This window comes from Canis aureus, chromosome 10 (assembly GCF_053574225.1).
Source record: "Canis aureus isolate CA01 chromosome 10, VMU_Caureus_v.1.0, whole genome shotgun sequence".
NCBI classification, from domain to species: domain Eukaryota; kingdom Metazoa; phylum Chordata; class Mammalia; order Carnivora; family Canidae; genus Canis; species Canis aureus.
In genome coordinates, this window is record NC_135620.1 from 2,925,288 (window position 1) to 2,942,091 (window position 16,804).

General features: G+C 42.2%; 1 protein-coding gene across 3 annotated transcripts in view; it reads left to right on the plus strand.

The window, feature by feature from the left end:
- Window positions 1-16,804, plus strand: part of RNF130 (ring finger protein 130) — a 144,243-nt gene that overhangs the window by 96,446 nt on the left and 30,993 nt on the right. The window contains exons 7-9 of one of the 3 annotated variants that reach the window (XM_077911125.1): window positions 1,931-2,135; window positions 5,344-5,437; window positions 12,236-12,422. In XM_077911125.1, coding sequence (XP_077767251.1) covers window positions 1,931-2,135; window positions 5,344-5,437; window positions 12,236-12,251 — 315 coding nt within the window. In that variant the 3' untranslated portion in view covers window positions 12,252-12,422. Of the gene's footprint in view, window positions 1-1,930; window positions 2,136-5,343; window positions 5,438-12,235; window positions 12,423-16,804 lie in introns of those variants that run through there. The other 2 variants (XM_077911127.1, XM_077911126.1) reach the window with 2 other exon arrangements.

Genomic DNA, 16,804 nt, shown 5'->3' on the forward strand with positions numbered 1-16,804 from the left:
ATATAAAACTATGTCCTCACTTTTGTTCCTTCCTCTTGAATCTGGCTTTGCTCTCCAGGGCATTTGTCAGGTGCAAGCAGCAAAGGTGGACAGTGCCAGCCTGGCAGCCTTTGGTCAGGTGCCACTCAGAGGACTTCATTCAGCAATGGCCAGGCAGCTCTGCCCTGACTAACTAACCCAGGACCTGGGAGACTTCTTACAGTTCTTCCTTACCAGAAGTGTATATCCAAAATTAACGCTTCTTAGAGGAAAGTCAGGTCTCAGAAAAGAGTGGGTGAATGATTTCTTTATGGAACTGAAAGTTTAATTTGATCCAACAGATGAATTGCTCATTTTAGCTTTGCAACCCAAAGCACATCCAGGTAGTCCTATTTGAAATATGCTTAGCAGTCCAGTTAGGCAGGATTGTTCCTCCTGTCTCCAGAGATCATGTCATTGACATAGTTTAACACAGGGTTACTCTACTTCAGCACCACTGACACTGTAGATCAGATCATTCCACCGGGGCGGGGGGTGGGGTGCACATCCTGTACACTAGAAAGTGTCTCGCACATCCCTGGCTGCTCCTAACTGCCAGTAGCAGGACACAACAGTCACACAATCAGAATGCCTCCAGACATTGCTGTGTCTCCCTTGGGGAACCATCACCCCTGCTTGAAGGGCTTAACGTAGAGCATCTGCTGTAATATCTGGCATATGACAGATGCTTCGGGAAGTATTAACTTAGCCTTTTTTGTTGCCTCCAATCTTGGTGGTTGTTTGGTTTGGGGTTTTTTTGACTCCTATTCTCTGAAGTACTGACACTTCTGCCTTTTGTTTTTAGTAAACATCCTTCTTTTTTTTTTTTAAGATTTTATTTATTCATGAGAGAGACACAGAGAGAGAGAGAGAGAGACAGAGACAGAGACACAGGTGGAGGGAGAAGCAGGCTCCACGCAGAGAGCCCGATGTGGGACTCGATCCAGGGTCTCCAGGATCATGCCCTGGGCTGCAGGCGGCGCTAAACCGCTGTGCCACCAGTGCTGCCCAATAAACATCCTTCTAAAATCTATTACAAGCTGTTGTGGTTTTAACTATAAAAACTGTAATAAACCTTTTCTGACTGGGTATCATTATAAGCATTTTCACTTGGACCGTGGGGCAATCTAGAACACTTCTGACAGGAAGCCATTGTTCTGGGTCTGGCTGGCTGTCACTTCTCCATCCTTGAGCTTCTCTCAGCCATCCTTCCCAGCTCTGCTTCCAACCTGCTGTCTGCTAAAAGAACTGAAGGTTGCCAGGGAAACCAAATATCCATCTTGTTACCTCAGAGCACTTTCATACCCGTTTATTTTTTTAGTTGGTAGATATTGGCCCCAGGGCAGCTCTATACCTCTCCTTCTGGGTTAGATGCTTTGATTTTGAAACAGATGGTATACTCACAGTTCAAAGGTCTTTTCAATGTTGATCCACTCTTGGTCGTGTGCTATCCTCGTGTCAAAAGGTAAAAACTGACTGCCAGATAAATGGGGCATTACAGCGAAGTTAATAGGATAAAAGCAGTATTTTATGTTATCTGCTCTCCCTCAACATTAATGGAAGAGCCAGTGTAATTACATTTTCCTGTTGGTCAGCTTTAGAATAATGACAATGAATCCCTTTGCCCGTGAGCCATGTCCTCCAAAGGTGGTTGTTTCTTCATGAAGATGAATGATCCAGTTTTCTCATCAACTCTGCAGTGGATTTGGGGGGTTTTGTATCATTTTTTTGGAAGAGATCATCTCGTAAAGGAAAACTCTTGGGTGAAAAAGGGTAAATGGGGAACGAAATGAGAGGAAATCACATGGAAAAAAATTTGAGATCTTTTCAACAACGTGTCAGATGTTTAGAATTTTATTTTTAAAAATTTTGTTATTCTTATAAGTACTCTTAATCTGGAAATATTTTGCAGCCAAATTTGCCATGTACTGATAACGTAGCATTTGACATGGAAAGGCTCACCAGAACCCAAGCAGTTAACCGAAGATCAGCCCTAGGTGACCTCGCCAGTGAAAACTCCCTTGGCCTTGAGCCGCTTCGAACTTCGGGAATCTCGCCTCTTGCGCAGGATGGGGAGCTCACTCCCAGAACGGGAGAGATCAACATTGCAGTAACAAGTAAGTGGGACCCTGTACCCAGGCGCAGAGCAGATTTGCTGCTGCTGCTTGGTGTGTGTTGACTGCTCCAGAGGACAGTTGAGGCAGTCACCCAGGCCAGGGAGATAGTAGTCTGTAAGGGACAAGGTGACAGGTAGTTTTGTTAAAACAGGTATTTGGGAAGACAGAACTGTCCTTATAATAAGGAGCTTGTGTATTTGTGTATAATAAATAGGAATAGCTGCCATCTGACAAGTAGTTGTTCAGAGATTTGTCTTAGGAGCTGTTTATAAACCTGTTTTGATGACTGCCTTGCAGACGGACATTTTAAGAGTCACGTTGGAATGTGACACAGGGCATCATGTGTTATGTAACCAGCCATGAGCACTGGGCTGCAGGCAACTTAGTGAAAAACCAGGGCCGAATTTGAACAAATGAACAAACAACTCTAGGGGGGAGTTGAGATGGCCTGTTGCTGCTCATTTCATTTTACACTTTTTTGAAGTCTGGTGTCTTGGTATCACTGTGCACAGGGTGGACCAAGAGCCATTGGGTGATGTGCCTTTAAAAACGCTCTCACTGGTTTTGAATATCTTGATTGGTGAAGTGTTGACACGAAGAAAAGCGGTGCTCCAATTATATCGAGTGTGTGTGTGTCAATGGGCAGGCCGAAGTACAGTATGCGTGGGCTGGCAGGCGTGTGTGTGTCTGTAGGCCTGTGGGCATTCACCCTGCAACAAGCCAGCTGTCTCCTTCAGCTCCATCCCCTACATGGTCTTTCCATCTAACAGCCTCTCTTCATCCTCCCTGTCACCACTGTGGTGCTTCCTTCCCCAGTGTGTGCTGTCGCTTGCCTGTAGCTTCGAGCTCTAAACCCGATGGACCTCCGCCTCACCCTATGAGTCAGTGGCATGGATAAAGCCATCACAGGAGTTTTCCTCCACATAGTAAGGCTCGTGTGGTCTGTTCAACTGAAGTGTACATGTTTTTCACTGACCAAAAATCAGTAGTAATAAACAGTTTCCCAGGTTTTGTTCTATCATTTGTCTAAACTCAAGGAGACTTCATTCATTCACAAAAGCAGGAAAAGTATTCTTCCATGCAGTTTGACTCATTTCCTATCATATCCTGGCGATTTAACAGCTTTTCATGGTTTCAGGTTTTAGAGTGGAGATTTTTTAAAACTGACCTAGTAACAATAAAGGAAACAAAGGTTATTTGCTTATCACTGAGTTTTTGTAGGCTCTTCATTGATTGACATTTATTGAGCACCTCCTACTACATTAAGTTCTGGTCCTGTTATAAATTTTATGCAGGAATGTCCCTTCAAAATCTTACGTTTTGATGATAAAAAAATATTACTTCATGTATCAAATTAATCACCTTTAGCCAAATTAATGCATGTTCATCAATAACTTCACATGGTTAAATTAAACCAAAGCTACCTCTCCTTTCCCCTCAAAGCTCTGTAGTGCTATAGCAACTACAGTGCATTTGCCCAGCATCCACTGTGCAAGACACTGTGCTAAATACACACTGGGGTGGACAGAGGTGATCAGGGACCCAGCTGCAGCCGACTGCTGCCCAAATACCCCAGGGCCCCTGTGGAGATCATTGCAATGGCGTTTGTTTCTTTTTGGTCACTAGTTTTTATCATTGAAATGCCATACACCTATGGATGGTATATTCAGAATGCAGAAACACACATGTAATAGAAGTTCTAAAAGTTAGTCTTATCACCTTATCACATATAAAGGTCTCTGAGAAGAAAAAAATGAAGAACACTGAGTTCGAATCTTCTTGATACCGATGACCAGTCATCTCTTAATTTTTTTAAATGCCAGTGTACATTTTTCCTAACTTAAAATATCTCCAGGTAAAAATGGTGGATTTTGCGTGGGTTCTTAAATGTTCGTTTTGACATAAATTCAAACCTTATAAATTCACTGAATGATGAGGAATTTGTAATCCAGGAAGCACTTGGCAGCTACCAAGAAGAAAGAGTTTGCTAAGCATTTTAATAATAAATATCAAGATGGCCAAGAAATGCTCATAGAACAAACTCATCATCCTGGAATCCTGAAGAACAAAGTCTTAACCTTTTGAAGATCACCACCTTTAAAGTCCAGTGAAATTATAAAAACCTTTTTCTGGACAAATTCCTAGACATACATAATTTTGCATATTTATGGGATTCATGGAAACCAGATTGAGAAACACTCGTTACACACTTTGCATAGAAACATTTGACATTCCAAGTAGAAATGTCTTCCCACTGCCTTACTGCAGATATAGAAGGGACTTGACTGTGTAGCACTGTGTTAAACCAGCCCCAGTTAGTGTGTACTCTACGAAATATTTTCTAGTTAAGACTTTTTAGGAAGTCAGATCAGTTCACAGGTTATTTTTGAGGTTCTCAGTAAATAGTGTTTTTGGAATGTTACCTTGACAACACAGACTTTGAAAAGAAAGAAGAATATTCACTGACTTCCTGGATCTAGAGAGAGACTAGCTAAAAACTTTGGGTACCAGAGATTTTCAGCTCTCTAATGGGCCGTGTACCTGGTGAACTACCTGCTCGACGCAACCAGAGCAGCCCAGTGCCGCTCCCCACTGGGGAGGTGGGGGTGTGAAGCGTAGGCCTTTCCAGGAGTCACCAATGAAATGTCCTATTTAAGTAAAGACTGTAAGTCTCTAAAAGAAAAGAAAGTAGAGCTGCATGCCACGGAAGGCCAGCCTGCGGACTGCGTGGAGTACCCACAAGACCTCTGGGACCCCTACTCTATATTTGTAAGCCTGTCTCTAAGACTGAGTAACACAACCATGCAGAAGTGACAAAGTGAAGAAGGAAAGATTATATAAGTATGGCCAGTCTATTTTACTGTCATCTAAAGTAGTAATTTAAAAATCTCTGTCCACGTGCAATTTTATATACATATTTCTACTGCACGCTTTTTGGTGGCCACACTCCTCCACAAACCTCAAGACCTTAACTGGAAGAAATGTTTGGGCCATGCTTTCCTTTCTCCCTTGCAGCTTTCACCACTACTTCCACTAACCTTCTCCAGTTAGTAGCTCTCTGGCAAACCTCCTCCTGCTGCACTTCCTTGGGCCAGTCTTGGCTTACAACTCCGTTGACGTCTGCTTCGTTGCATTTGAGGGAAATGTTGACATCGATTTGACTTAAGCTTCTCCCCAGAGTGATTTCCTCCCTTTCCTTTGTCAACAGAAGAATGGTTTATTATTGCCAGTTTTGGCCTCCTCAGTGCTCTCACACTCTGCTACATGATCATCAGAGCCACAGCTAGCTTGAATGCTAATGAGTAAGTAACAAATTATTTTTTGGATTGCATGTGCCACATGACCCCAAGAAAACTTGTAGAGTAATTTTCATAGATACGGTGAAAATTGGCCTCCACCAGTTTCATACTGACCCTAGCAAAATAATGAATTTCGTGACCATATATTTGCAGTCAGTACACAGATCGGGGAGGTCACCTTGCTCAGCAACAACAGCTCACTTGAAAAAGACCTAGGGGCTCCCGTTAGCCACAAGCTTAAAGTACAAGAGCAGTGTGATGCAGATGCCAAAGGGATCCAGTACAGTCATAGCATATAAAGAAGGCCCGTGTCCGGATCACTGGCAGGAATAGTCCCACTCCTATGTGCCCACCAGACTTCACCTGGATTCTTACATACTTAGCTTTTGATGGAACACTGGTACCCTGGCCTGTGGTCAGGGGACAGTGACTTCGATGTTTAGCCTATAAGAAAGAAGCAATTGGGAAGACCCGCTGTTTCCAAATATTGGGAGGACTGTCAGGGGAAAACAAAATAAGTATAAACTGTATTCCTATGGGGCAAGATGAGGACCAGTGGGCAGATGACAGGAAGGTGAATTTCATCTCAGTGAAAGGAAGAACATCTGTCAGTGAGGCTCCTTGCGAGTGAACTGGTTTGCCGTGGGGAGTGCTCAGGACCAGAAGTGCAGGCAAAAGCTGCATGTTACTTGTCTGGACTGTTGTAGGTCAGAGATTTTTCGGAGTATGCAAAACTGAGCTAGCTGACTGTTAAGGTCCATTTGATCCAGTGATTTTCTAGGATAGCTTTCCACAGGGGTAAGATGCAGGAAAGGTTTTTGGTTCTGTTAGTTAGTTTGTTTTAAATTCAAGGCATTTAACTGTAAGGTATTACTGAGTCCTTTTCTTTTTTTTTTTTTTTTTTTTTTTTTTTATTGAGTCCTTTTCTTTACCAGTATTCATGAAAGCTAGTTTGAGGTGAACTTATCCCTGGGACACAGCCCAGATAGGAACCTAAATTGGCACAGGTGGAATTCCTGTGCTCTCCACACTCACTTATGCTCTGGCATTTTAACTTATTAATAATAACCAGCCAAGCTCCTGTAATTGATTTAATGGAACACTCATTGTCCAGCTATGGAAACAAATGGGCAAGTAACCTCTGCTTATAATGACCTGATTTTATTATCTCTAACCTGATCTAGATACTTTTAAGAAGTGCCCTTTGGCATCCCTGGCCTAGCACAGGTTGGGAGGATGCCATGGTCACTTGGCATCTTTAGCCTGCTGGCGCGTAGTCTCAGCTGCTCCATCCAGCACGTCAACCTACCCGATGCAGGTTTACATCAACATAGCAAGTATTAATTGCTCAGGCTCTAGAGTCAGACGTAGCCTGGGTTTGACTCCCTGCTCTTCCATTTTCTACTTGGGAGACCTGGGCAGCTGTATTTCTCAGAAGCTCATTTTAGTCATGCAGAAAACAGGAATAACGGCAGGAGTACATCATAGGTTGTACGAAGTAGCATATACAGTGCTTAGCACAGTGCCTGGTACATAATAAGTGCTCAATAAATGTTAGCTGAACAGTTCCAATGAGATTCTTCCAGTCCTGTGAACAAGATGACCATAGCTGCCTTTATCATTTGGTAAATCAATTTCATTTTCTTCCATGAAATAATACAGAATCACAGGAACTCTGTGAGTCCTGTGATTCAGACCTCAGTTTGTAGAGAAATGGTGATTTCACCTGCAATCACCTCATTTGCTTACTCTCACAGTGACCACATCAAACTAGATGATGATGTAACCCACTCCTTAAATTTTTCACAAATGAGTGAAAACCAATCACAGCAAGTAGGGGCACTCTGGGCACTTATAGAAAACTGTTCAGTGATGTAATGATCACCTTGCTGCCACCAAAGATCTGCCAGATACCAGGTCATGCATCAGATAGTTTAAAGAAGGCTCTATAGACGTTACCTTTTAGAAATCAGGGTCCCTGGGCCATAATATTTCAGTTCCACGCATAAATGCCTGCATGACTCAATCTAAACATTGATCTTAGATCCATGTCTTAGGCCAACCCTTCTCCCATGAGCCTTTGTAAAGGATTGATACTGCAGTTGTTCATCCTGATAATATTTCTGTGCCTCCAATCAGAACTTCTCTGAAGGATTTTCATGATCCCATTGGGAGAGAGAGAGAGAGTGTGTGTGTGTGTGTGTGTGTGTGGACATAGTGCATGAAAGAATGGTCACCAAAATATTAATGGTGATTACCCTAATTTAGTAGAATTTGGGGTGATGTTTTTCGCTCCTGTTGTGCTTTTATATGTTGATTTTCAATAAAACATGAATTACTTAATATTTTAAAGGCCGTTTTAATTGTGGAGGATGAAAAATAATAGTCACTCTTACTCAGTGTCTCCTTCCCAAGAATTTGATGAAAAATTCCTATGAGGTTTTAATTCCAGAGGAAAGTTTCTATTAGTACATAAATCTAATTATTCTTCATCAATGAATTCTTTGAAATCTATCTTACTTCCTTTTTTGCCTTTACCAAAAACTGCAGCCAAAATGAGATTGCCTTTTCAATTTAATTGCTACTTTAGTTTTCTAGGTAACCTCATTCATGTGTGAGATAGTCTTCTATATAAGTAGATTCCATCTTTTCACATGTTAACAATTTGGAAGTTGATAGTAAAATTCACCTCCCCACATATTACCTACTATTATAGTTTACTCTTCTGCTGGTGTTACACTGAACTTGTATATTGTGATTTTAGCAAGACCTTGACCCAGTCTAGTTGCGGGTGAAACCCTGTAGGCAAAAGGAAGCAGTGTGGGCCACATGTCAGGGCTGGCATGTGGTGGAACCCAGGCGGCCCCAAGCCTGGCTGCAGTGCGTGGATGGCTGCCCTGCTAGGGCTAAATGCACGCCCTCCGCCCTCACCACACTGCACAATTATCCACGGCTTGAGGCTATTTCCTGATCTGAAGTCAATCAAGTCCATGAATCTGAGGTCACTCCCCTTCTATTGTGTCAAAATATTATTTAAATACTCAACCGTGACTAATTGTGCTTTAATTTTTAACACTGCAAACAAATCTAGTAAATGTTGAGGCTTTGCAATTATAAAGAGTCAAAGCAGCAAATAACATCCAAGGTAAATATATTTATATATATAATTTTCCGTACTCCCAATTTCTTAGTACCTAAGTAAGCAATGTTAGTAAACTTCAGCTCCCAAAGGAGGTTTGCTGCTCTACTTCATCATTCCAAAAAACTCATTAAATCTCAGTGTTCACCAGCTTATGTTTGTATCAGTCTATTTTTCCCTCAACATGAGAACAGTAAGTATTTTCATTGTTTTCATTTGAGGCACGAGTTGCGTTGTGAGGTCAGACAATGATGCAGACGGATTTTGAGCGGAATGGGAGGTTCAGCTAGGTATCCTCCAGTGTTCTTTCTCAGTTCCTAGATTCGACTTCATAGAACTCATGCCCAAGGATCTGCCCAGGAGTATAATAACCCAGACATTCAAGTTTCAAAACCATCTCAGCAGAAGGAAATGAACCCTGCTGTGGTTAATGTGCAGTAACTGTAGCAAATATAAACTCCTGTGGCATAACCCGAGGCCAGGAAGCCCTAGCTCTGCAGCAGGTCAGAGTCAACCCCGCCAGTATTCTTGCTGAGCTAGCTCCTGAGGCATAGTGACGGAAAGTTAGGAGCCTGATCAAAGGAATGAGTGCTGCTATTTGACTCTCTTCAGTAGTTCTGAATTGTTCTGCTCATGGTTGTTGTTTTTTTGTTTTTTTAAAGATTGATTTTAGAGAGAGAGCATGAGAACAAGCAGGGGAAGGGCAAAGGGAGGGGGAGAGAGAGAATTTCACACAGACTTCACAATGAGCACAGAGCCAGATGCCGGGCTGGACCTCACAACCCTGTGATCTGACTTGAGTTGAAATCGAGTCATACCCTCAACCTACTGAACCACCAAGGCGCCCTGTTCTGCTCACACTCTTAAGAGGAACATTAACTTGTTTCAGTGTAAAAGGATTTGAAAGTGTAATCATTTTTGATGCCTTGGGGATGCTTGGCTTAAAGAGCAAAGTTGAGGGTGATGTGAAGGAGGTCTCCAAGTATTTGAAGGGCTCGCAAAGATGAAAACAGCAATGGTTTGCCAAGTACTTCCCAACAGCCTATTCCTGTCAGGCTCTGAGTCTGCCCCAGTTACCCTGTTTGACACTCATCACAGTCCCATGGGGACTGACCAGTGCACATACAGCGGGAGCTTACTGTGTAGTGGGGAGCTCTCAAGATATCCACAGGAAGGTAGAGCACCACTGAGTACAAGGAAGAGCTTTGTGCTGGTTGGCAGTATCCGTCTCTGACATGGGATGCTTTGCAAGCCAGGGAGCTGCAGACAGAAATGAGCTACAAGGCTAGCACTGTTTGGAGGCAGACCCTGAGTGGGAGGAGGCCAGAGGTTCCCTGTAGTTCTGAGAGCCCCTCTTCACTTGTCTGTCCTCAATGGTCCTTTTCTGGGGCAAGTCAGAGCCTGAGAAGAGGGCTTGCATGCCCTGCTGGCTGGCTGCCCCTTTTAGAACCTTAAATATTAAGCAATGATTTGAAAACTTTTTTACCACCTACCACTGTAAGAACTACATTTTACATTGTGACATTCCCAGTGTGTAACTGACAAAGTTTACAGTTGTCTTCCTCCCTACACACAGTATTCACCGATCCTCCTTTACACTTTGTTGTTAATGCTGGTTGGGAATTCTGCATGGCTTTTTCAGTCCATTAATAGGAGACCGCTTGCAGTTTGAGAAAACACAGAACTAAAAATTTTCAATTTCTGGTTCTCAGTCGAGTACCTTTTGGTTACACTGGCACCCATCAAGGATTGCTTATTTTTCCGAGACAGCCTTCCTTGTCATAACACCAGCAAAGATTCAACATGCCCCCAATTTTATAACAAATCCTCTTCTTTCTGCTAGTGTTTACTTCTCCTTTTAGCCACTCTGAGCCTAAGATACATACACAGAATAACCTGAGGCCCAAAGGGGCTGGGGGATTCCCTGAGAAATGCCATAGGAAGAAGGGCCTGGAATTCAACCTCGATGTTTCTGGGTCTACCTCCTCCCTTTGCATTGCTCATCTTTGACTACTCCAGAGAGCCATCCCAGGGCTCTGGATAATGTGGTAGAAGAAGACTGTTGGCTTTCTAGAAATGTGATGACACAGAGAAGATCAAAGGCAATGAGGACCTTGGATTGGACTTCTGCACTGTCTCTGTAGTGGTCATTTTTGGTTTTCACAAGTCCCTTTAATCTTGTGGCTGCAGCGATTTTACCTTAGAAGAGCAGCCCAAATAAAGTCAGCTTAAAAATCTTGATTTGCCCATTGAAAGTTGTTATATCTAACATCTGATTTATCTGGGAAAATTTTGTAAAATCAGTGTGTTATGTTCAGCAGGGCTGCAGTAACCAGTCAAGTCCAGAGCTCTGTGTGAAGTTGTGAATGGCCTTGCCCTGCAGGGGTGCTGTGGGAATGGGGCTGCTTTGCGCAGCGCTCAGGCTTATGGCCAGGCTTATGGCGCCTGCTGAAGTGATGAGAGAGCTTGTGGGCCCTGCTCACGCCCTGGGAAGTTAACAGAGGCTTCCTGGATGGGGTGCTCATGGAACAGGACCAGAGAGTTGTGAGCTGGTTGTGTCTGCTGGAAGTGGTGGCGGCAGTAGGCCAGCTGCAGAATTTGGACTGTGTTCTTGGAAACAGCGACTAATATGTAAGGCTTTTCAGCAAAAAGAGGATTCCTGTGGCCGAAAAGTTGCTCTAGCGTAGAGACTGCAGGCAGGATGATGGGTGAGGTGAGAGTATGTATCTAAGGGAGGAAGTCATGGGGAAGAGAGGACATGAAGTAGTGCTGGAGCAATGTGTGATTAGAGATTGAGAGGCAAGGAACGTGGCTCTGGAACTGAGCAGAGAGAAGAGGAAGCAGCACTAAAGACACAAATGGGGAGCCAAGGAAGTGAGCCAGCCGTACAGGGCTTCAGTGAGCTAGAGCAGCCCCACAGTGCCAGGCTGCAGAGGCCCCAGGTACTGTCAGGCACCTGCTATAGGGACAGATGTGTGTGCATACAGTCTGGGGAAGTCCCATGAGAGTCATAAGCCCTGGAGGGCTGGGTTCTGCAAATTTTATTTCAAAGTAAAGATTGACCTTCTTGCATGAGATATAAAGGGGGATCCTATTATAAAGAAACAACTACAGATTCCAGGACACACGGCCCTGAGAACATACATTCAAACCAGGAAAAGTTGTGAACCAGCAACCAGTATAGTTGCCCCTGCATTTTTATTTATTTTTAAAGATTTTACTGATTTATTCACGAGAGACAGAGAGGCAGAGACATAGGCAGAGGGAGAAGCAGGCTCCCCGTGGGGAGCCTATGTGGGACTCGATCCCGGAACTCTGGGATCACACCCTGAGCCAAAAGCAGGTACTCTGCCACTGAGCCACCCAGGTGCCCCGTCCCTGAATTTTTAAACGAGATGCTATTAGCCTGGGCTTTTGTCCATGTTCCTGGTGGGAGGACACACACACTTCCAAGGTGACTGAGCCACTTGATCACAGATCTGAAGCTGCTAAGTTCAGGAAGATGCCAGTGGCTTCCTGGCTTTACCAGACAGGGCTGGGAAGTAGTTGGGGACAGCGCCAGGCCACCCCTCAGTGAGGATCACTTTCTCTGTTATTTTAAAATATTGGCAATTCCCCTTTAACTGATTCTTGACTTCTTTTTTTTCCCTTTCATTCCACAGGGTAGAGTGGTTTTGAAGAAGAAAAAACTGCTTTCTGACTGATTGCCTTCAAGGAAAAAAGAACCTATTTTTGTGCATCATTTACCAATCATGCCATACAAGCGTTTATTTTTAGTACATTTTATTTTTTCATAAAATTGCTAATGCCAAAGCTTTGTATTAAAATAAATAAATAATAAAATAAGAAGACCGTGCTATTGAGTATCATTGACCCACTTGTGTTCGGAAGGCCGACTTGGAGATCACATACCCAAATCTCACATGTGTGTTTCGGAGACAGAATGTGCTCATGAATCCCCACAGGAGGAACAGTGACGCTGCTCCTGTTGGCGTTCTCACAGTGGCTCCTCCCATGCCAACGTAGTCCAGAGCAGAGGCACTGCCTGCTCAGGCACTCCGTGGAGTTCCTCTGTTTTACTTTCTTTAGGGTCTCCGTGCTCTCTGATCATCTCTTACTGCTTTGTGGTTGACCTACTACCTTCACCAGAGCATTAGCCCCACAGCAGCAGAAACGTTTAGCTGTGTTGCTGGCCACTGTATCCCCAGCCTTGTAAAGTGGTTTTCACATAGTAAGGACTCAATAAATATTTGTGGGATGAAGGAATGAGTATATGGAAAATTTTCCAAACTACGCACTGATGAGTAATGAATTGCATCTACCCATGATGATTTTCTACCTGATTTGTACAGTACTCTTTAAAAATGGCAAATTCTAAAAAGTTGGGAGAGAGCAATTTTATGTGTAAATGAAATATTTTTTGCTGTTTTGATGAGGAAAATGTTGAAATATTTTATGTTATATTGAATTCTATGCTTGAAGGATTATCAGTGTGTATAAACCTTTTGAGCAGTGAATTTTCAGCCTTTTACTTCAGCATCCCTAAGGGATGAGAACTTAACTCCCACTACAGTAAACCAATAAAAGTAGTAAATTCTCAAATTGGTAGGTTGAAGATTTTTATCTTTTCAATTGAGATATAATTCACATACCATAAAAATTTAACCTTTTGAAGGATAAGTCAATTCCGTGGTTTTTAGTATAGTTGTGACTATACTAGGTTGTACAACCATCACAACTGCCTAATCCAGAACATTTACATCACCCCCAAAGAAGCCCTATACTCATGAACAGTAACCTCTCACCCCTGCCCTCCCCCTGCCATCCTGGAAACTACTAATCTCTCTGTCTCTGTGGATCCACCCATTCTGAACATTTCACGTAAATGGAATCCTAGAATACGTAGCCTTTTGCATCTGGCTTCTTTCATGTAGTGTAACATTTTCAAGTTCTTCCATGTTATACCTTTAATCAGTACTCATCCTTTTTTGTGGCTGAATAATATACCACTGTATGGGTGTGTACCACGTTTTGTTCGTCTGCTTGTCCAGCGATGGACATTTGTTGTTTCCACCTTTCAGCTATCACAAATACGCTGCTGTGAACGTTGGCGTACAAGTTTATGAACTTATCTCCAGCTCACTTGGGTCTGTCCCTCGGAGTGGAATTGCTGGGTCATGTGGTAGCTCTGACTTGAAAAACTGCCAAAATGTTATACAGAGCAGTTGCAGTTTCTTACTCCCACCAGCAGTGTTCAGGGGTTCCAGTTCCTCCACATCCTCACTAGCACTTAGTATTTTCCTTTTTAAAACCATCTCCTTATGCTCTTGATTTGCATTTCCCTAATGACTAATGATGTTGAGCAACTTTTCAAGTGCTTATTAGCCACTTGAATGTCTTTAGAGAAAAATCTGAGTCCTTTGCCAATTTTTTTTTTAATTGGGTGGTCTTTTTGTTGTTGAGTTGTAAGAGTTCTTTATACTTCCAGATTACTAGGCCCTTATCATATATATGATATACAAATATTTTATCCTGTTCTTTAAGTTGTTCACTTTCTTGAGAGTATCTTTCACAGTATGAGTTTTTCATTTTGATGGAGTCCAGTTTATCTGCTTTTTTCTTTGGTTTGTGTTTTAGGTATCATATCTAAGAAACCATTGCCTAATTGAGGGTGACAAAACCTTCCGACAATTTTACAGTTCTTTTTTTTTTTTAAGACTTTATTAATGAGACACACACAGAGAGAGAGAGAGAGGCAGAGACACAGGCAGAGGGAGAAGCAGGCAGGGAGGGAGCCCAGCCTGGGACTCCAGGATCAGGCCCTGGACTGAAGGCGGCACTAAACCGCTGAGCCACCCAGGCTGCCCTTTTACAGTTCTTATATTCAGATCTTTGACCTATTTTAAGCTAGTATTTGCATATGGTGTCAAATAGGGGTCAAACTTCATTCTTCTGCATGTGGCTATACATTTGTCCCAGTACCATTTGTTGGACAAATTATTCTCCTCCCCTCCCCCCCCCCATTGAGTGGTCTTGGTACCCTTGTCAAAAGTCAGTTAAGCATAATATATGAGTTTATTTCTGGACTCTCAATTCTATTCCACTGGTCTCCCTTTCTGTCCTCGTGCCAGTATCCCATGATATTGATTACTATTGCTTTGTAGTAAGTTTTAAAATAGGGAAGTGTGAGTCCTCCCAACTTTGTTCTTTTTCAAGATAGTTTTGGCTATAGAGGGTCCCTTGTGTTTCCATATAAACTCTAAGATCAATTTTTCAATGTGCAAAAATGCCAGCTGGCATTTTGATAGGGATTATGCTGAATCTGCAGATTGCTTTAGAATAATATTCAGTCTTTGGGGTGCCTAGGAAGCTCGGTTAAGAATCCATGTCTTGATCTCAGCTCAAGTCTTGATCTCAGGGTTGAGTTCAAGCCCCACGTTGGGCTCCATACTGGACATGAAGCCCACTTTAAAAAAAATTTTTTTTAATTAAAAAAACATATTATATTGGGACACCTGGGTGGCTCAGTTAAGCATCTGACTTTGGGTCATGATCTCATGATCCTGGGATCAAGCTACTTGCTCAGCAGGGAGTCTGCTTCTCCCTCTCTTCTGTCCCTCACCCCACACGTGGTCTCTCTGTCTCTCTCAAATAAATTATTTTAAAAATAATTAAAATTTTAAAATAGGAAGTCTTTCAGTCCTTGAAGAGAAGATACCTTCTCCATTTAATTTTTGTAGAAATATGATTAATTTTTGTACATTGATCTTTTATCCTTGCAACCTTGCTGAGCTCCTTTACTAGGTCTAATAGTCTTTTAGTGGATACCTTAAAATTTCCTATATAAAAGGTCATCTCATGAGCAAATAGGGGTAGTTTAACATCTTTCCAATCTAGAGTCCTGTTGTTTTCTTGCTTAATTGTCCCTGGCTACTCCTGGTGCATGGAGCCTGCCTCTCCCTCTGCCTATGTCTCTGCCTCTCTCCCTTTCTCTCTCTGTGACTATCATAAATTAAAAAAATAAATAAATAAATAAATAAATTGTCCCTGGCTAGACCCCCCATTAATGTAATGTTGAACAGAAGTGCAAATAGATATCCATGTGTTGTTTCTGATCTTGAGGAGAAAGCTTTCAGACTATCACCATTGTGTATGATGTTAGCTATGGGATTTCCATAGATGCCCTTTATCAGATTGAAAAAGTTCCCTTCTATTTCAAGCTTATTGAGTGTTTTTATCATGAATTTTGGATTTTGCAAGGGCTTTTTCTCTGCCTATTATAATGATTGTGTGGGTTTTGTCCTCTATATGTTGCAAAATTCAGGTTGCTACTATTTGCTAGTATTTTTTTTTGTATTTTTTTTTTAGATGGTCTCAACTCTTGTATTTATCTAAATATTTCCAAAATACAATTTTTTTTTGAGAGTACAGGCCACATATCTTGTAAAATCCCATCACACTGCGCTCAAAGGACTGAGGGTTCTCTGCGGAGAGGATCACCCTCTCCCTTTCCATCACGGAGGCCATCTGCCATTCCAGGCGGGAATCCACCTGAATCCAGCCCCATCCCTTCCCTCCCCTCCCCGGCAGCCCAGGGGGATTTATGCATCTACATTCATACAAGGTATTGATCTGTAATTTTCTTGTGATGTCTTTCTCTGGCTTAATGTCAATGTAATGCTGGCCTCATATAATGAATTATGAAGTAATTCTTCTTTGCTGGTTTTTAAAAGAGTTTGAAAAGGATTGGCATTAATTCTTACACAATTATTTGGTAGAATTTACCAGTGAAGCCATCTGGCCTGGACTTTTCCTTGTGGGGAGTTTTTTGTATACTGACTGTCTTTACTTATTATAGATCTATTCATGTTTTCTATTACTTAAGTTAGTTTCTATAGTTTGTATCTCTTTAGTGATTTGTCCATTTCATCAAGGTTGTCTTGCTCATTGGCATACAATTGTAAGATTCCCTTATAATCCTTTTTTATTCTTGCAGTGTTGGTAGTAATGCCCTCTTTCATTTCATAGTAACTTGAGTCTTCTTTTTGCCTAGTCAGTATAGCTAAAGGTTTGTAAATTTTTATCTATTCAAAGAACTAACTTTTGGTTTCACTGATTTGCCTATTTTTCTATTCTCTGTTTCATTTGTTTTTGCTCAGATCTTTGTTACTTTCTTCCTCTGCTTTGGGTCTAGTTTTGTTTTGTTTGTTTTGTTTCCTAAAGGTAGAAAA